This window comes from Vulpes vulpes, chromosome 3 (assembly GCF_048418805.1).
Source record: "Vulpes vulpes isolate BD-2025 chromosome 3, VulVul3, whole genome shotgun sequence".
In the NCBI taxonomy this organism is placed as follows: Eukaryota; Metazoa; Chordata; class Mammalia; order Carnivora; family Canidae; genus Vulpes; species Vulpes vulpes.
In genome coordinates this window covers 92,781,063-92,799,555 of record NC_132782.1, presented here as the reverse complement: position 1 = coordinate 92,799,555, position 18,493 = coordinate 92,781,063, and the positions used below count along the sequence as shown (strand labels likewise).

The window sequence follows — 18,493 nt, the reverse complement described above, 5'->3', positions numbered from 1 at the left end:
AGGAAAGGTCCTCGGAAGAGGTGACCCAGGATGACCCTGAAGAAAGGGAAGCTCTTTCAGGCAGAGGAGGTCCTATGAGCAAAGGTCCAGAGGCCTCAGGGATCCAGGTCTGTTCTAGGGACTGTAGGTAACCTTCCTGCCAACAGCCACGGAGGTGGGAGTGACGGGATGGGGATGGGAGGAGTCAGGGTCTTGGACCTAAGGGCTTGAAGGCCACTGTAGGTACTCTGTTTTAGGGGGGGTGGCGGGTTTGGGGCAAAGAAGAGCAAAGATCTGAGGCTGGAGTTTGACAGGCAGATGGCAGGGTTCAGGTGGGAAATGGCGAACTGCAAGGCTCGGAAAGAAGCCCGACGCCTCACGGGAGGGATGGAATTGGACATGGCAGGGGGTGGGGTGAGGAAGGGTGGATTCCCAAGGGAGATGCCATCCCTGAGAAGGGGACCCCGGCCCTTGGGGGCTGGGCTGGACCACAGGAGAGAGGCCTGAACAGCCCCAGAGAAGAGGCGTGGGGGAAGCCACAGCCTCGGACCTGTCCCCTCCGTCAGTCTGTGAGGTTCCCCAGCCCGGCTTGGCGGGGAGAGGACCCCCCAGGGTCCCAGGCCAGCGAGCGCGGGCGGATCAGATACCGTCCCCCGGCCCACCCCGGGTGACTGCAGATCTCTAAGCCCCGCCCCTACGTATTTGGGGAGGGGAGGGCCCAACAACCTATTCCCTCCCCCGAGCACTCTCCGTGGGGGAGGGGCGTGAGGAGGCGCGGGGGGGCCGCGGAGGAGGGAGGAGGCGCAGCGTCGCCATGGCAACCAGGAGGGTGGTCCGGGTCCCGCAGGCCCGGGGGGGGTGAGCGAGGAGCCCGCAGGAGAGGGAGGCGCCGCGGGCTCGCTGCCGGGGCAGGGGCAGGGGCGGGGGCCCGGGGTCTCCGGGGAGTTGGGGAACACCGGGCAATTCTCGCCGCTGCTTCTCGGTGGCGCAGGGAGCCCGTGTGTCCGCGAGTGTGTGCACGCGAAGTTCTCCGGGGTGGGTTAGTGCATGAGTGCGAGCGTGCGCACGTGGGCGCAGGCGTGTGCGCGGGAGTGCCCGCGTGTGTGTGTGTGCGTGTGTGTGTGCGCAGTCGCGTGCGCCCCTAAGTGTGCCCGGCGGGCGCGGGCGGGAGAGTCCCGCCCCCTCCCCAGCCTCCGGCCGCCCCTCCCCGCCCCCTGCCGCCTGCGCCGGCTGCATCCTCGCCTCCACCTCGCTCACCCCCTCCTCCCCGCACTTTCTCCTGCTCACCCTCCCTCCCTCTCGGCTCTCACCGCCGGACTCCGCGCTCTTCTCGCTGGCCGCCCCGGGAATCGCCGGCCGCCACCGCCCAGCCCGTCCCCGCCGTCCCCCCAGTGCTTGGGCACCTGTTGGAGGCAGAGACACAGGTGCAGAGGGCTGGGCCGCCGGGGGCGTGAGGGTGAGGGTGAGTGTGCGTGTTAGCCTGTGTGCCCACGGGGTGTTTAGCTCCCTGGAGGCTGCAATTTCTGGCTCGTCTTGAATTGCCGGTCTCAGGAGGAGGCATCTGAGGCAGGGGTCCCCGCGTTGGGCTGCAGGGCAGGGGGGCCAGTCAGGCAGGCGGGCAGATCCCGCGGCTGCATGAAGGACAGTGGGCAGGGAAAGCGTAGAGGGGTGCGTGCCCCCTGGGCCAGACAAGCGCCTGGTGCAGAGGGATGGACAGCGCCTGTGGGGCTGCTTCCGAGGGAGGCAGGAGCCCAGGGGCGGAGGGCATCCCGGGATGAGGGCCAGGAGCCGGAAAGATGACACCGGGACCATCCAAAGGTATGTGGGCACGGCTGAGGTGGAGCTAGGAGCTGCCTGGGGGAGTGGGCTGGCAGCCCAGCTTGGGGGGGGGCGGTGGGGAGCAAAGCCGGGGGTCTGGGGGGCCCAGGCTTCCTGTCTGCCTGCCGGCTGGTACAGGCCACCTTCTCCCTTGACACCTGGGCAGGGAAGCCCGGGAGGACCCCACCAGCTGGGGAGGTGGCCGCCTGGCCATCTGCCAGCAGCCGGCAGGTATGAAGAATCCACCTGGGGCTTCCGCTCTCTGGGACCTCCCTCTCATCCTTTTCACAGCCAGGGGTGCTGCATGAGGGGCCGCAGGGGCGACCGCATGACCATCAACATCCAGGAGCACATGGCTATCAACGTGTGCCCCGGGCCCATCCGGCCCATCCGGCAGATCTCTGACTACTTCCCCCGCCGGGCACTGGGACCAGAAGGCGGGGGCAGAGATCTCAGGGAGGCCCCTGCTCGGCTGGCGCCCCTGGCCCTGGCCCCGCCTGCAGCCCTCCTTGGGGCCACCACACCCGAGGACGGAGCTGAGGTGGACAGTTACGACTCGGATGATACCAGTGAGTCTGGGGGCTTGGATGGAGGGCCCCAGGACTGAATGGGGGCTTTGGGGCCCGGGGCTCTGCGGGGCGCGTGTTGGGGGAGGCGGGCACTGCCACCTCAGCTGCAGTCGGGGCGGAGATTACAGTTTCAGAAAGGCTCAATATTCAATATTTCTGCTGAGACACTCAGCCACCCACACAGCCCCAGTTGCGGCCCAGCCAGGGACCCAGACACTCGCACACAGGCTCGCAGGCTGACAGCCGCTGCCGACAGGCACACACCTTCACCCGCCAGCACCACAGGCTCCACAGCCGGCCTGCCCGGTGGTCTCTCACACACCTGCCTTACACACCAACTCAGGACTCACGCTACCTCTTCCCTCTTCGCCAGCCGCCCTGGGCATGCTCGAGTTCGACCTTCTCTACGACCAGGCCTCCTGCACTCTGCACTGTAGTATTCTCAGGGCCAAGGTGGGCACTCCCTGCCTCCCCAGCCCCGGCCCTGTGTGCCTCCCACCCTGGGGGCGGGTTCCAGGTGTCCGGTTTGGACCTGTCCTTCTTCCCCCGACCCTTGTCCCCCAGCACCCCTCTTCTTGACTCTCCACACCCCAAGGATCCACTCTGCAGAGGGAGGGAGGGAGGCAGGTAGCAGGCCTGGGAGCTTGCAGCTCTCTTTCCTTCTGTCCTCTGCAGGGCCTCAAGCCCATGGATTTCAATGGCCTTGCTGACCCCTACGTCAAGCTGCACCTGCTGCCTGGAGCCTGCAAGGTAATAGCCTCTGACCCAGCTGGTGGGTCTGTCCCCACCCTTCCCCTGCCCTCAGGCTCTGTATGTCCGGGGGACATATATTGAGAATCTTCGTCCCCACACCTCAGGCCAATAAGCTAAAAACTAAGACTCAGAGGAACACACTGAATCCTGTCTGGAATGAGGACCTGACATACAGTGGGATCACGGATGATGATATCACCCACAAGGTGCTCAGGTGAGGGCTCCATTCTCCCTGTTCCTGAGGATTCCAGTCAGTACCTCCTCTGAGAGCTCTTTTTGGCACCTTCTTTGGTTGGTTGATCTGCTTCCCATTAAGCCCTTCTCAGATGCTCAAGAATAATCACTGGCTCCCCATCCCCTTTGGCAGGAAGCCAAAATGTTTCCCTGGCATTCCTGCCCCCCAAACATTTCCTCCTACTGCTGCTCCAGCAGAGGACGGACTTCTTCAGACTGACTTCTTCAGACTGACCAGGTTCAATCAGCCTGACCTTTGCCTGTTATATTTCTTCCACGGAAAGTGCCCCCTCTCTTGGCCAGCCTAAATACCATTCATTCAATACTTGAAGCTGTGCCTCCTCTTGGAAGCTTTCCCTGGTCTCTGAGAGCCCTCCTCAGAGCCCTGACATGTCTGCCCGTTCTGTTGCCTGTGCCCCCCTAACATCCAGTGCTAAGGAGTGAAGGAAACGTGCTCCATCATCCCAGGAGGTGGAGCTGTGGGGGCTGTAGTCCCTGACTGGAGACCAGAGACTGGAGTGATGGGCACCATAACCCAGGGCTTTAGCTGTGTTCTTGGCAATGGGGAAAGTGGGGGAGGGCTTGCACGGGGACAGGGGCATGGTCAGGGTTGCGTTTTGGAGGTCACCCTGCTGGTAGTGAGGCAGAAAGTCTGGCCCACCTTTCTGATGTGAGAGCATTAGGCCTGAGTAGCTGAGTACTCAGCTCTCACGGGTGCCCAGCGCTGGGCTCTGCCTCTTTACATCTATTTCTCTTGATCCTGGCAGTTGATGGAGGTGGGTACTCCTATCTCCATTTTATGGATGGGAATTGAGGCATAGGGAGATGACTTGGCCAAGGTCACACAGGAAGCTAGTAGGTGCCAGAAGTGGAAGATAAATACTCCCCTGTGACATAGCTTGAGTGTCACAATGGAAGCACCAGGAGCTGCAGGAAGGGATGAAGAGAACTAAAAATCATTTCTTACTCGCTGGGCTCCTGTGTCTCTCCCAGGCTGGTTCCCTGCTGCATGCAGACAAGGCCAGGAGTGCCAGAGGTGTGGGATCCTCGTGTGACTGGCCAAGGCTCCTCAAGGTGCTTCTAGCCCTTGCTCACAGAATCTGACCCACACCCACCAATGTGTGCTCTGGGCACATTGTTCAGTTGGCTCCAATCCCCAGGCTCTGAATGGAGGCTCCAGAGGGTGCTGGTGCTCGGGCTTTGTGAGGGCCTCCTGAAGGAGCAGTGCAGGTCCTGACGGACCCGGGATGGCCTGGACAGCTGGAGAGGGAGGGCCAGGGGAACAGGGAAAATCACAGCATCCTTCTCACTCCTCCTCAGCTCCAGGCCCGGTGCCCACCACACAGCCCGTGAGACAGGTGAGGCGTAGAGTGTTTGGGGCAGAGCTAGGATAGGCTTCAGGTGCTGAGTTCAGTTGGAGGACCTTTCTCCCACAGGGGAGCAGGCTCAGGCATGCCAGGGGGCCCTGACCCTATAATTCCCCACCAGGATCTCTGTCTGTGACGAGGACAAGCTGAGCCACAACGAATTCATCGGGGAGATCCGAGTACCCCTCCGCCGCCTCAAGCCTTCACAGAAGAAACATTTTAACATTTGCCTTGAGCGCCAGGTCCCGGTTTGTGTGAGGCTGGTGGGGTGCTGCAGGTGGGGTGGGGGGGGCAGCCCCAGGGAGACCAGGTTTCCAGAATCTTCTCTTCACCTCCTCAGTTGGCTTCACCATCCTCCATGTCAGCGGCCCTGAGGGGCATCTCCTGTTACCTGAAGGAGGTGAGGTACCTCAGAGGGACCACATCTGGGTGGGAGGTGGCAAGGATGCAGGCTGACCCCTAAGTCTGCCCCACAGCTGGAGCAGGCCGAGCAGGGGCCTGGGCTGCTGGAAGAGCGTGGGCGCATCCTACTGAGTCTCAGCTACAACTCTCGGCGCCGGGGGCTGCTGGTGGGCATTGTGCGCTGTGCCCACCTGGCCGCCATGGACGTCAATGGCTACTCCGACCCCTATGTCAAGACGTGAGCCCATCCTCCCTCTTTCCTCCCCCTCCCCCCAGCCTGACCTCTGCGGCATCTTCTTCTGGGGCCTGATCTGTCCCTAACTGCCCCACTCCACTACCCCGCCCCCCCGCAGGTACTTGAGGCCTGATGTGGATAAGAAATCCAAGCACAAAACGTGTGTGAAGAAGAAGACTCTCAATCCGGAATTTAATGAGGTAAGCAAGGCAGGGCCCAGAAATTGAAGGGTGCTGGGGGCAGGGCCTCATGGAAGCTATGGCTGTTCCACCTCAGGACTTCTTCTATGAGATGGAGCTCTCTGCTCTGGCCACCAAGACTCTGGAAGTCACAGTCTGGGACTATGACATCGGAAAATCCAATGACTTCATCGGTGAGGGAGGAGCCTGCCTGCTGGGTGGTACTGATGGATGGGGGGGTGGGTGTTGTTGTTGGAGGGGGTTGGAGGGGTGGGCATATTGGCAGTGAGATGGGCCTCGATTTTGCCCACCCCTTCCTCCTTCCCAGGTGGCGTGTCCCTGGGGCCTGGGGCCCGGGGCGAGGCCCGGAAGCACTGGAGCGACTGTCTGCAGCAGCCGGACGCAGCCCTGGAACGCTGGCACACCCTGACCAGTGAGCTGCCCCCAGCGGCTGGGGCCCTGCCCTCAGCCTGAGTGGGACCGCACCTGCCCTGCACAGGCCCCTCGGGCCGGGTCCAGTACCTGACCTTCGCACGAGTGTGTTGCACGTTTACACGGGGTAGATGCCCCGCCCCACTACCTGTCTTATTTTGTGAGAGTCCGCGTAACCGTGGGTCTGTCTTCTCGTGAGGGACCGTGGAGATCTATATTCACATATGCAAACTTCCTCCTGCCTGACTGCTACCATGCAAATATGCAAACACCCGTCCTGTGCACGCCCGCAGGGGGCTGCTGGCTCCTCTCCTGCCTCTCCAGGCTGCCCCGTCCCCCTCAGCCCACAGGGAGGAGGTCGGATTAGGAGGGGTTCGGAGGAGGAGAATGTTTCCAAAAGAGAGGACAAAAAAAAAAAACAAAAACAAAAACAAAAAAAAAGAGCCACTCCTTTAATACAGAATCTTCGTTAAAAACCAACCAACCTAGCCCTGTACAGCTGCCCTTTTGAATGGGGGGACCACTATGGGGTCTCCGCCTCTCTGAGAGGCGGCAGATGCTCCTGGCCACTCATTTAACTAACTGTCCCCTGGATGGGGCCCACATGGGAGGGCCCCCCTCCCCAGTGGGGACCCACCTTCCAGGGGACATTCGTGCATGTTTACGCCTTTTCTGATTGTGTCAGTGGCCGCGGCATGGCAACTGGGCATCAATAAACGTCTCTGCGGAAGCTGGGGGGCTTGTGTGTGCTGGCATCGGGTGAGGGGCAGGGGCTCAGCCACAGGGGGGCGGGTCACTCCGGGATGTCGATCACCAGGTCATCGTCCCCATCCAGGGCATCATCCCCACTGCCCGCGTCGCTGAACATCTGCCGAGGGACGGCGCTCAGGATGGTTGGGGGGGGCATCTTGGGTGGAGGCAGTGGGGCCAGGGCTGCCCCCACCCCAGCCCCGGAACCCCGGCCCGGGAAGGTCAGCGGCCCTCCCACAGGGCAGTCGGGGGGTCCCACCGCCATCTGCAGCAGGGGGAAGAAACACAGGGAGGGCTTGTCAGGAAGGGGGCAAAGGCTCATGCCAGGGGAGTGGACACAGCTGAGCCAGCCAGTGCTGGAATTGGGGGGCCCTGCCTCACCTTAGCCCCTGGAGTCTCAACCCAGCAAGTGCCTGCAGGTGAGGGGTAGTGATGGAGGCAGTGATGAGGGTGGTGGTGGTGGTGGTGGTGGTGGTGGGAGTCTTATGGGAACCAGGAGGAGAAGGCCAGGCCCTGCCCTCTCCAGGGATGCACCTTGGCTGCCCCTGTGATAGCACTTAGAGCCAGTCAGAGGCAGCCTGCAGCGCCTGCCGGCCCGCCCCTGGACACCTCAGACCCCATTTGGCAGCACGGGCCTCATCTCCCTCCTACTTTGGGACTCACTGGTTAGGTGGAGGGGGTCCTAGGTCTTCGCCCCCCGCCGTGTGAGGCTACTACCTCTTAAACCTTGGACGGGCCCCTCTTTGGGATCCCCGCAGCCACTGGCCTGGGCCAGGCCCTCCTCTCAGCTCACCTGGGCTACCACGGTACCAGCCTCCTAACTGGACTCCCTGCCTTCAGCCTCTCCCAGAGCCAGTTCCTCCTCCACACTGCAGCCAGAGTGAGCTCTCTAAAACACAAACCTGAGCACGTCATTCCTCTACTCAAGGGACAGGCGGTAAGGAGTGCTTGAGAATAGGCCAGTCCCTCCATCTCAAGTGTCCTTTTCTATTTACCAAATGTCCTGCTGTGTCCTCTGAGGCTGGGGAGTGTCCTCTGTCCTGCCCAAGCATCTAGCCCCCGCTCCCTGCCAGGAGTTCTCCCCACAGAGAGCTCTGTGGGCACAACTGTGAGCACCTGCTATGTGCTGGGTGATGTCCATTCCTGATCTCTGACCATTCTGACTGCCCTGAGGGGGCGGTGGGGGTGGTCAGAGGTGGAACCTGAGACTTGCAAATGGAGACTTTCTAGGCACAGGCCCACGGGTGCCCTCCCTGGCCCCCCCGGAGCAGTGTCCCATCTGGCCCCAGGTGGGGGTGGCAGGAGCGCTTGTGTGCCTTTACAGTGGCCCTGGGATTGCTTTCACTCCATCGGCCCTCATGGCTGATTTCTGCCTCTTCAGGAGCTCCCAGGCCTGCTGTTGTCCTGGGAGGGGGTGTCAGAGTGGGCTTGTCTCTCCTGGTCAAGGGCTCAGGGTACAGGAGTTGCCCAGGACTGGTGACAGACAGGAGGCCCAGCGTCATGAGGACAGCCGCCCCCCTCCTCTGGCTGCCACCTTTCCATCCCATCCTAGTCCCTACGTCCCACCTCTGCACGGTCTTCCTCAGTGGCCTCTGGGACTGAGAGCAGCTCCTGTTTATCCACAGCTTACTAGGGACCAGGCACTGGGCTATGTGTTTCCTCTCTCTTGACTCATGTTATCCTACAGTGAGCTCCACCCCCGCCCTGAGCGGAAAAAGCAAGCCAGGGCTCAGAGGGTGAAATGACTTGCCCAAGGTCACATGGGGAGCTCGTGGAAGAGCCAGGACTCAAACCCACTCTGTCTGACTGGGGCCCAGGCCCTTACCTGACCTGTTCCCATCTTCACAGCTGTCCCTTGTCTCCTCAGACTAATCCGGAAATTTCAGTTACTCCTACCCCTATACAGGACATCCTGGCTCCAGGCACCCAGGCCTTCTGTGATCCCACCTCACCTGATGTTTTTTTCTGATGTCCTCCTTTCTCACTCCTGCATCAGCCTCAACAATACTTCTGTGACATCCTTGTGTTCCTTCCACTCTTGCTCAGCCTGCAATTTCCAAATCTCACTTCTCCTGGCCTCAAATGTTACCTCTTCCTTGAGGCCTTCTCAGATTTACCCCCTCCACCATAGCAGCTGATCCCGGGCCCTCTCTCAACCAATCTTTTTTTTTTTTTTTTTTAAATTTACTTATGATAGTCACACACAGAGAGAGAGAGGGAGAGGCAGAGACATAGGCAGAGGGAGAAGCAGGCTCCATGCACCGGGAGCCCGACGTGGGATTCGATCCCGGGTCTCCAAGATCGCGCCCCGGGCCATAGGCAGACGCCAAACCGCTGCGCCACCCAGGGATCCCTCTCAACCAATCTTCTCTCTCCTCTATGGTCACTTCTCAGCTCCCCATCACCTCTATGTCAGGACCCTGCAACTCAGAAAACCTCACTCACGCTACACCTCTACCCATCTGCTCAGGCTTCACTGACCCTTGCCTTCTGTACCATCCTGCTCTACAGGCCAAAAGCAAAACTCCTGCCAAGGAGAGCGCAGGGCTAGCATTATCACCCAGTATCTACCCACTTTTCAGGCTCAAGGGCCAAGGTCACATATAGAGTAAGAGGGGGAGCTGGGATCTGAGCTCCAGAACCCACACTCCTAACTACCACAAACGTGACCTCCTACTTTGCTTTTGGCTCCAGTGCCTTGTGTTTATAATCTACCCAATTTGAAAGCTGTCTTGTTTAGTCCCAATCCCACTTTGACTCAGAGTTGGAAGGGCAATGTGCTTTCTGTGTCCTCATTGCTCCTGGGGCTCATTCCTTCTCTATGTACGATCTCCCCCAACAATCACACCCGCCTCCATGCTGAGGATTTCAAAACCCAGGCTCACATTCTCCTGTTGTCTCACTGGCATTTCCAGACAGCATCTCAGTATGTCCAAACTCCGTCTTCCCTTGCAGAGCTGCTCCTCCCAGACCTCCCTGTCTCAGAGAAAGGCTAATACACTTTTTCAGTTGCTCGGGCCCCAAACCCTGGCTTTACTGGTCTTCCCACTGCTCCCATCTTCGAAACTGATCTGCCAGCTACTTTTCAGCAGTTCTAGTTGCTTCACTGCAGGAGCTTCCTCAGAGGCCTCCCCACTTCCATACTGACCCAGCCCTCCTCAGTCTATTCACACAGCAGGGAATCCCATAAATCTGAGTCGACTCCCCTCTGCCCAACTTTTGCAGTGGCTCCCTGTTTCTTTCAGGGTACAAGCAGCCTTTACAACACTGGGGAGGCTCTTCATGATCTTGTCCCTTGGTTATTTCTCTGATCTGTTCACCCCATCACCCACCCCTCCCTTCCCTCCAAACATGCTGGCCTCCTTCCTGGTCCTTGAACAAGGCAAACACACACCTTCCTCAGGGCCTTTGCAGTGCTTGTTCTCCCCGAAACACTTGCTCAGAGAGCCATGTAGTTGGTTCTCATTTCTTTTAAGCCTCTGACCAAATAACGTCCTAGACCATCCACCCATAAGTACCAGCCCCCATCTACTCTGGAGCTTCCCATCTCTCTAACTGGCCCAATTTCTAGGCATTGACACCTACTTATCTTGAGTATTTTCCACTCTCTTGCTAGAATGGGAGCTCTGTGAAGGTGGGGATTTTTGTGTTTTGTTCACTATTGCATCTCTCTGCATCTCCTAGAACAGTGCCTGGTACATAGTAGGTGCTAAAGAAACACTTGTTACACATGGTTTGATTGCTCATTTACAGACGCAGAACTGGACCTAGCGGGTCAGAGAGACCTGCTCAAGGTCATGTGGTTTTTAACTAGTGCAGCCTTGACAGGAGTCCACATCCCATAGCTCCACCCGTTCTAAGGCTGCCTGGCATCACAGGATACCTGGGAACAAGGAGCGTGGCCCCCACTCTGAGCGTCCCAAGCAAGGTTGGTCCTGTCCCTCATTTTTCTCCACATCAAGCCTGTGGACTAGGACTTCTCTGATCCACCCCTCAGTGCCTAGCCCTAGGCTGGGCCCCCAGCAGCCCCAAATCAATCCTTAGAATTTCCTGGACAGGCCCCAGCCCCTGTCTTGAGCCTCCCTTGCATGGCTGTCCTCCTGCCGTTCTGGCCCCTCCCTAACATCCCCCAATCAGGGTACCTTGAGTTTCCGGGGCAGGCGGGGCCGTTTCTCCCGCTTGGGCCTCAGGGGGCTGGGCTCGGGCAGCTGCAGGGCCAGGTAGTCAGAAGGGAATGGGGGGTAGGGGGGGGAAGCCAGCTGCAGGCAGGAGTGGGGGGATGGAGATGGGAAATGGAGTAGATGGGGTGGGGGAGAGGGAAGAAACGCAAACAGGAGGAGGAATGGAAAAACAAGAGGTGGTGATGAGTGTGGCTCCCGAGAACAGAAGGGGAAGGGACAGCAGCAGGACTGTGTCCTGAGCTCTGCTCTCCTCAGCCGCGCCTGTCCCCCATTCCTAAGCCAGAGAGAAGTGGGCAGCCCCGACCTCACACCCCTCCAATGGAGGCTTGCTGGCCACACCCAGACAGATGTCCCCAGAGTTGGGCTGGCCTTCCCCTGAGGCCCATCTGGCCAACAATGCCCACCTTACTCCCAGGTGGCTCAGTTACCACTTCCCACCCATGACCGCAACTCACCGAGCTCAGGTATGGGGAGGGGGCTGTGGAGGCCTGAAGGGGAAACCCCGTTGAAGGAGGCAGGGAGAGACTGGATGGGGAGGGGGCACCCCCCAGCGGAGGGCTTCTCTTCCTGGAGAAAGGATAGGAGAGGGGGACGGTCAGAGGCAGCCAGACGCCCGGGTGTCCACTCCCACTCCACCCCTAGAGAAGAAGGTTGGCTTCTTCTCACCTCTTGGGGGCTGGCGTGTCCGACAGCTTGGGTGTTCCCTCTGTCTCGCTGTTATCTGAAGATGCAGTGGCATCTGAGTCTGTGAGACGGGAGGGCTGGTCAGAGGGAGGGTGGGGGGCTCTAACTTACCTCAGAGAAGTAGAGTCTCAACTCTACAGAAGGGCCCCAGGGACTCTGACTCCCTAGTTGGCACATATGTGCTATTCTGGGGGAGGCTCACAGCTTCACCAGCTTCCTAAAACATCCTTTTCAACTGACTTTCTGCCGGGACTCCTCCATTGTAACATGTCTGTCAAGCACTTAACTATTGCCAGGCTCTGCAGGAGTGCTCTGGTTCACCACGGCTGCTGTGTTCATAACTAGCCAAGGAGGAAGGTGAGGGCATCACGTTCTCTCTCCTGATGAGTTCACTGAGGCCCAGAGAGTAAGGTGAGAAGCTGGGACTTAAACCCACATCTCTGACTCCTTGACTGCCTCCTAAGCAACCTTCAGCTACTGCCTCTGTTGCACTTCCCACATCCCGAGTCCTGTTCATCTGCCTTCATCTCTCTCCTATCTTTATCCTCGTTCCAACTACCACCAGGTCAGGTCATTACCACGTCAAAATCACCAGCTCAGCAATCTCACTTCTCCTGCCATCCACTGTCTACTCCAACTCTAGAATGATCTAAATGTAAAGCTAATCACAGCCTTCCTGGTGACATCCTCTACAGCCTGCAAGCATGTGGAGTGCTTCTTAATCTGGCCTCAACCTACCTTTCCGGTCTTCCAACCAAACTGTACTCTTCCTTCACATCATGCCCATCTATTTCCTCTAAAAAGACAGTGAACTCCCAGTTCTGCATTTCTACCAAGAAGGCCCATTGTTCATTTAACAAATAACTGGTACCTGGGGTAAATGCCACCCCATTTTTCTGCTCAGATCCTTTAAGAAGCAAATTAAACACCACCATTCTGAGAAGTCTTCCAGAATCCCTCAGGCTCAGTTACTTGCTAGCTCTCCCTAAAACTCAACTCTCACTTGTCAGGGCTCTCCTCACACTGCGCTAAGATGTGTCATGTGTGGGTGTCTCCCTGACCAGACTGTGGGCTTTTCCAGGATACAAGTGGTGGCTTCCGTCCCTGGCTCTCTCTCACTCTTCAGATTTATCCCACTCTGACCATGAACATGCTGTTTTTCTCATGGCTCCTGTCCTAAAGACCCCCTCCAGCAGGAAGATACCTGGAAGACCTCAGGGAAGGAATAGGCAGGCAATGAAAAACAAGAGTATGAGCCAAATGATTTGTCTCAACCTACATAAGCTGGCTCCTGCCTATTTCTCTGACTTCATCCATCATCTACCATCCCTATCGTACATAGACAAATGGCCATTGTGTGTTCCAATAAAACATTATTTACAAAAACAGGTATCCTGGCTGGCTGCTGGCTGCTGACCCTGGCTCCATATCAGTGTTTAAAGGCACCACAGAGAGAGATTTGTATGCGCCACGGGTTATAAGGAACCCATGCTGGAACAGGACCACCAATGTCTACCTTAGCACTTTTTCAAACTGTGGGTCTTGATCCATTGGTGGGGCATGAAGTCAATGTATTGGTTTGCAACCAGCATTATAAATTAAAAAAAAAAAAAGGAAAAAGCGGTCTAAAAACCATCAGAACTACTTATGTATGACTTAACATTGTTTCATTAAATTGTCTTGTAAGTATGTATGTATTCGGGGACTTGGTCTGACATAATAAGCAAGGCTCAAAACACAGTTTGGAAACATGCTTTACATGCTTCAGCCCTTCTGCCCTTCAGGCAACCTGACCCATTTTTACCTCAGGGCATCTGCCTCTGTCATTCCCCTGCCTAGTAATCTTTCACTTGTATCTTCACAAGACTGGTTTCTGCTTCTTATTTAGGTCCCAGCTCAAACATTACTTCCTGAGAAAGGCTTTTCTTGAGCACTCTATTGATGCTGCCTTTATCTGCTTTTGCATGGTCTGCAAACTAAGAATGGGTTTTACGTTTTTAAAGGGTTTGGGGTGGGAGTAGACTCAAAGAAAAAATACTACATATGACATGTGAAAATTTCAGGAAATTCACATTTCAGTATCCATAAATAAAATTTTACTGAAACACATCCATGCTTGTTTACTTAACGTATCACCTGTGGCTACTTTTGCACTACGACAGCAGAACTGGGCAGTTGCAACAGTTCTGCAAACCCTGAAATCTTTTTTACCTGGCCATTTACAGAAAAAGTTTATCAACCCCTGTTCTACTCCAATCACCACCATACAACCCTGATGTTCCTTTCAAATCTAAACTCCTAGTTTCTCTGCTTTCCTGTTACTCCCAGCCAGAATGAATATTCCACTGTATCCTCTGTGCAAAGCAATAAATGCTTGAGGGAAAGAATGGTAGAGGTGAAGGACAAGCAATAGATTTAAGAACCACTGGAGATGTTATGAGCCTCCGAAGCCTATAAGGAAGGGCCCAGGAAGCTTGCTGAACTGCTAGGAGCCACATCCTCCACCAATTTTTCATGACCTTGCTCACCAGAGGAATCTTCATCCACGTTCTCGTACTGCAGAAGTCGGTCTAGGAGGAAACTAGGGTAAGAGGCAGGGAGAACAAGAGTGTTTATTCCCATCTCAGCAATGTTCTCCGGCACCCTGTCCCTTCTAGCTGGCCCGCTGGATCCCCATATCAGCCCCGAGCCAGGCGCCATGCATTCGTGGCCCACTTCCAAGGATGGGATCCGAATGCAGATCCACAGGAGCCACAACATCCGCAGGAATGCAGCCCTCCCGCCCCCCCCCCACCCCCACCGTGTCCCACCTCTTATCCCGGGACACCTTCAGCAACTTCCTCTGCGCCTTCCTCAGCTCCTCCTGGAAGCACTCGTGTTCCTGTGTCACAGGCAAGGTGGATGCTGAGCCAACAGCCATCCGTAAAGGGGCCGGGAACCCGGCGACAGCTCACTCCGCTCCCTTTACACGTGGGTAAACTGAGGTTCTAAAAGCGCCAGGCCTCAACCCCCACAACCTCCCACCCCAGCACTCACGTAGATGAGGAACTTGAGCTTCCGCTTCAGGTTCCGGTATTTTTTCTTGTAGTCCACTTCGCCGTCCGCCGGCCCGTTCATGACCTGCTCCGGGAGCAGTGCCCCGCAGGAGTCAGGCGTCCCGCTACCCGGAGCCTGCACAGCCCCGCCTCTCACGCCTCCACTTCCGGAGACTCCGTAAGGCTGTGTCCGCCGGGACTACAACTCCCGGCGTACCCCGCGCCCAAGGATCTTGACCACAGGGGCTGCCCTGCTAGGAACACCGGAAAAAGAACGTTGCTTCCAGGGGCTGCGCTGAAGATGGTGTCGCATCGACGCGATGATGTCATAAAGATGGCGGACACCGGAGGCACCTTTACCGATTCTGGTTGTGCTTAGCAAATCGCAAGCCACAAGACTTTCCCCCAGGGACTCCTAGTCTTCAGGCGAGGATATCCTTTTTCATCTGTCTTTCGAAATCGCAGCGGCCTAACTTAGTGCCCGTGACCACGGACGGAAGCAGTGTCGCGGGTTGATTACGTTACCCCCAAAGGCTACAGGCGACAAGTCGGTTTCTAATGAGAACTTTAAAAAACGATTGATTCTAAGAAAAGGAAGGAGCCGCAAGACTCTCCAATTACCTGGGGCAAGCAAGTTTTGTCTGGCAAGGTTCTCGGTCCAAGCGACCAGCCACCGACCCCCCAACGGTCCCTCCCCTCACGGCGCCACGACCGTACGAGTGCGCAAGCTCCTGTCAAACGCGGTGACGGAGGCCGAGAAGAAAAAAAGGCGGGAGCCACCAATTCCAGGTGGAGCAAAATGGCGCGTGAGAACGAGATGCAGGAGTTCATCTGTAGCTTTTTCCGAGGCCGCCCGGACCTCAGGTGCACTAGAGGCTGGAGTTGGGGTTGGAAAGGGCAGGGGCGGGACGGGGACTCCGTCTTGACACCTGTCTCCACAGCACGCTCACGCACTCCATCGTGCGGCGGAGGTTCTTGGCTCACGCGGGCCGCGACCGCCTGGAACCCGACGAGAAGCAGGCGTTGAAGCGTTTAGTGGAAAAGGAGCTGCTGAAGGTGCAGGTGTGCACGGAGTCTGGGCCACGGGAGGCGGGTTTGTTGCGGAGGAGGAGGGATCTGGGAGGGGCTAGGGAACGACACTTTGATACACGTTTTGCCCTCTCGCGCATGCACAGGTGGATGAAGCAGGTGCCAGGGAAGAGAAGGTAGATCTTGCCAAGAAGGCAAAGAGGCCTCCCACCACGAGCAGTGGCCCCCAGAGGAAAAGGTTCCGTTTCAATTCGGAGTCAGGTTAGTGCCTTCTGCATAATTGGTTCATTCAAAAAGCATTTACCGTGTATGTATTATACCAAGGCATTAGAGATCGGCAGGAGGCCAGTGAGTTAGGAATCGGTCACGGGGGCGGATTGATTGGTAGCTGTTTCCTGTTGCCCCTCTCCATCTGTCAGAAGCAACCAATCCCAAGTGGAGGGAGAAGGGACAGGAGGAACCCATCCCAACCTTCTTCTCTCTCCACATTCCAGAGCCCAGTTCTGCAGCCTCCAGTCCAGACTGCTTTGGCCCCACAGCAGAGAATGAGATGGTGGCAGCAGAAGTCAGTCCAACTGAGGAGAGTCCAAAGCCAGCTTCAAAGAAAGCAGTTGAGGAGAGTAGTGATAAAGAAGAACAGCAGAGGGGCCTGACTGCAAAGACTGGATTAGAGGTGGAGAAGGAGAGCAGTGAGGAGGAAGAGGGCTCTGCCAGAACAAGTAAGGTCTCCAAGGAAGAGAGCGAGGAAGAGGAGGAGGAGGAATCTAAAGGCAGGATTAGGAAGAAACCAGTGACAAAGAATAAGCAGGCACCAAGCAAAACTTCAGCCAGTAGGAAGCAGGCAAGGGAGGAGAGTGAGGACAATGAGAAGGAACCTACCCAGAGGACAAGAAAGGCAGAGGGAAAGAAAGGTACTAAAAGCCACCAGGAAAGTGGAAAGGATAGCAAGGAGGAGGACACCCTAGCCAAGAAGAAAGACAACAGAGAGGAAGAGGAGCATTGGAAAGCTGGAACCGGGAGCAATGGAGGGAGTAAGTCAGCGTGGGAGGAGAGGAGCTATAAGCAGAAAAGCAGGGCAGCAAGACTGCTGGGAGACTCAAGGGACAGAGAGGAAGAAAAGGAAAAAGCAGAGACAAGTAGTGGAGATAACAGCGGGGGAGATGAAGAGTCCCTAGTGCAGAGAAAGAGAAAGGACAGGACCCCACGGAAGGGCGGGAAAAGGCAGAGTGGAAGCAGCGAGGATGAGGAAGACAGCTGGAGAAAGGTGAAACCAACTACTGAAGGCCCTGGAAAGACAGCAGAAGTGGGCAGTATCGGTGAGGCGAGTGACTCGGAGAGGGAGGTGAGTGACAGTGAGGCAGGGGATAGCCCTAAGCGGGAGATGGAGAATCAGTCTTCCAAGAAGAGCTCCAGAAGGGGCAGGACCCGAAGCTCCTCCTCCTCTTCCACAGATGGCAGTCCGGAACCCAAAGGCAGGAAGGTGAGGGTAAAGATAGGGTGGGAGGCCACCTTCAGGGAAGAGGGAGACCCTGACTGAGACCCTGAAGGTTTGGCCTGCAGCTGCCATCTTTCCTTGCCAGGCTGGCTCTGGTCGCCGTGGTGAGGACCACCCAGCTGTGACGAGGCTAAAGCGCTACATTCGGGCCTGTGGTGCCTATCGCAACTATAAGAAGTTGTTGGGCCCCTGCCGCTCACACAAGGAGCGTGTCAGTGTCCTCCGGGCAGAGCTGGAAGCCCTGGGCATGAAGGGTGAGGCCAGGTGTGCCCTGGGGGCTGCAGGAGAGGGCCTGGGCTGCTGGGGAAAAGAGGATCACCAATGTCTTTTGCCCCAGGTAACCCTTCCTTAGAGAAGTGCCGGGCCCTGAAAGAGCGGCGGGAGGAGGCAGCTGAGGTGGCCTCCTTGGACATTACCAACATCATCAGCAGTTCAGGTGAGGATTTCCTCCCACTCCCCAAGAGATGGGGCTTAGATTTTCTCAGACAACTGATCTCCCGCTTTTCCTGCCCTCCAACCCAGGCCGGCCACGCAGACGCACAGCTTGGAACCCGTCAGGAGAAGCTGACCCCCCAGGGGAGCTATACTGCCGGACTTTGGGCTCAGATGATGAGCAGCCCCGTGTCCCACCTCCGGATTGGTCACATATGCGTGGCATCATCAGCAGTGATGGAGAGAGTAACTGAACTCCTCCTCTTCCAAGAGGCTTTCCACTTGTAGAAGGCAGATATGGCACTTGCACCCCCCTGCCCTCATTCCAATCTTTGCCTGCAAAGCAGAAACAGCTTTCTTCAAAGACTTTGCAGCCCCCACGGACACAAGTTATTGGGATCCTAATTCTCATTAGTTTAAGGTGTTTGCAGGAGTTTATTTTTTAAGCCTCAATAAAGGAGTTGTTTTAATCACTTCGCCAAAACTGGTCCCCACCTGGGGCGCGTGGCTGGCTCAGATGGAGGAGCATGTGGCTGTTGATCTAGGGGTTGTGAGTTTGAGGTGTAGATTACTTAAAAACCCAAACAACAAAAACCTCGTCTCCATTCTCACTCCCTGTACTTTGAGCCAGGAAGGTGAAGAAGGTGGCCAGGGTCCCCACCCAGTCTGGCTCCATTTCCCCCAGATTTTCCAAATAAAGTCCCAGCCTCCAGCCCCTGCCATCCAGTCTGCCACCAGGTTCTATCAGAGAAGAGTGTGGCTCCTACCCACTTCCTTCCACCCTGACCAGCAGGGCTCATCATCATCCTGCTTTTAAGCTGTTTTATAACCTGATGCCTAGCTGGGAGGAGGGTGTGAATAACTGGCCTTAAGAAAAATGTGAAAAACATAATGAAATAACTTGGGGACAGCTGGTGTT

General features: G+C 56.9%; 3 protein-coding genes across 10 annotated transcripts; 2 read left to right on the top strand and 1 right to left on the bottom strand.

Annotated features, from left to right (window-relative positions):
- The first annotated feature begins 828 nt into the window (after positions 1 to 828).
- Positions 829 to 6,698, top strand: DOC2A (double C2 domain alpha). Of its 6 annotated transcripts, none has more exons than XM_026011117.2 (11): positions 829 to 1,403; positions 2,089 to 2,366; positions 2,740 to 2,819; positions 3,042 to 3,116; positions 3,224 to 3,333; positions 4,842 to 4,968; positions 5,061 to 5,120; positions 5,197 to 5,360; positions 5,476 to 5,557; positions 5,634 to 5,730; positions 5,865 to 6,698. In XM_026011117.2, the coding sequence occupies exons 1-11, from the start codon at positions 1,027 to 1,029 to the stop codon at positions 6,008 to 6,010; spliced, it is 1,596 nt and encodes a 531-aa protein (XP_025866902.2). In that variant the 5' UTR covers positions 829 to 1,026; the 3' UTR covers positions 6,011 to 6,698. The 6 variants fall into 6 exon arrangements, with proteins under 6 accessions (XP_025866902.2, XP_025866901.2, XP_072609615.1 ...); XM_026011116.2 differs by having other exon boundaries at positions 4,842 to 4,974; XM_072753514.1 differs by having other exon boundaries at positions 969 to 1,797.
- Positions 5,523 to 14,801, bottom strand: INO80E (INO80 complex subunit E). Of its 3 annotated transcripts, XM_026011123.2 has the most exons (8): positions 14,620 to 14,801; positions 14,394 to 14,464; positions 14,112 to 14,164; positions 11,566 to 11,644; positions 11,355 to 11,466; positions 10,861 to 10,977; positions 7,512 to 7,607; positions 5,523 to 6,983 (listed from the first exon to the last, which is right to left on the bottom strand). In XM_026011123.2, exons 1-7 carry the CDS (start codon positions 14,698 to 14,700, stop codon positions 7,536 to 7,538), a joined length of 585 nt encoding a protein of 194 aa, XP_025866908.1. In that variant the 5' UTR covers positions 14,701 to 14,801; the 3' UTR covers positions 5,523 to 6,983; positions 7,512 to 7,535. The 3 variants fall into 3 exon arrangements, with proteins under 3 accessions (XP_025866908.1, XP_025866905.1, XP_025866906.1); XM_026011120.2 differs by lacking the exon at positions 7,512 to 7,607; XM_026011121.2 differs by lacking the exons at positions 7,512 to 7,607; positions 10,861 to 10,977.
- An 84-nt stretch (positions 14,802 to 14,885) lies between these two features.
- HIRIP3 (HIRA interacting protein 3) lies at positions 14,886 to 18,058 on the top strand. The gene is made up of 7 exons (XM_026011115.2): positions 14,886 to 15,482; positions 15,560 to 15,680; positions 15,794 to 15,908; positions 16,142 to 17,127; positions 17,228 to 17,396; positions 17,480 to 17,578; positions 17,665 to 18,058. The coding sequence occupies exons 1-7, from the start codon at positions 15,418 to 15,420 to the stop codon at positions 17,826 to 17,828; spliced, it is 1,719 nt and encodes a 572-aa protein (XP_025866900.1). The 5' UTR covers positions 14,886 to 15,417; the 3' UTR covers positions 17,829 to 18,058.
- The last annotated feature ends 435 nt before the right edge of the window (positions 18,059 to 18,493 follow it).

What these genes read in the sequence shown, in the direction of transcription:
- HIRIP3 (XM_026011115.2), top strand. Translation starts at nt 15,418, where the DNA reads ATGGCGCGTGAGAACGAGATGCAGGAGTTCATCTGTAGCTTTTTCCGA. An exon ending in CGGAACCCAAAGGCAGGAAG is followed by an intron (nt 17,128 to 17,227) that starts GTGAGGGTAAAG and finishes TTTCCTTGCCAG; the next exon opens with GCTGGCTCTGGTCGCCGTGG. An exon ending in CAACATCATCAGCAGTTCAG is followed by an intron (nt 17,579 to 17,664) that starts GTGAGGATTTCC and finishes CCTCCAACCCAG; the next exon opens with GCCGGCCACGCAGACGCACA.
- DOC2A (XM_026011116.2), top strand. Translation starts at nt 1,027, where the DNA reads ATGAGTGCGAGCGTGCGCACGTGGGCGCAGGCGTGTGCGCGGGAGTGC. An exon ending in GTAGTATTCTCAGGGCCAAG is followed by an intron (nt 2,820 to 3,041) that starts GTGGGCACTCCC and finishes TGTCCTCTGCAG; the next exon opens with GGCCTCAAGCCCATGGATTT. An exon ending in AGCGCCAGGTCCCGGTTTGT is followed by an intron (nt 4,975 to 5,060) that starts GTGAGGCTGGTG and finishes TCACCTCCTCAG; the next exon opens with TTGGCTTCACCATCCTCCAT.
- INO80E (XM_026011120.2), bottom strand. Translation starts at nt 14,700, where the DNA reads ATGAACGGGCCGGCGGACGGCGAAGTGGACTACAAGAAAAAATACCGG. An exon ending in AAGGTGTCCCGGGATAAGAG is followed by an intron (nt 14,165 to 14,393) that starts GTGGGACACGGT and finishes CTCTTACCCTAG; the next exon opens with TTTCCTCCTAGACCGACTTC. An exon ending in GACACGCCAGCCCCCAAGAG is followed by an intron (nt 11,467 to 11,565) that starts GTGAGAAGAAGC and finishes TCCTTTCTCCAG; the next exon opens with GAAGAGAAGCCCTCCGCTGG.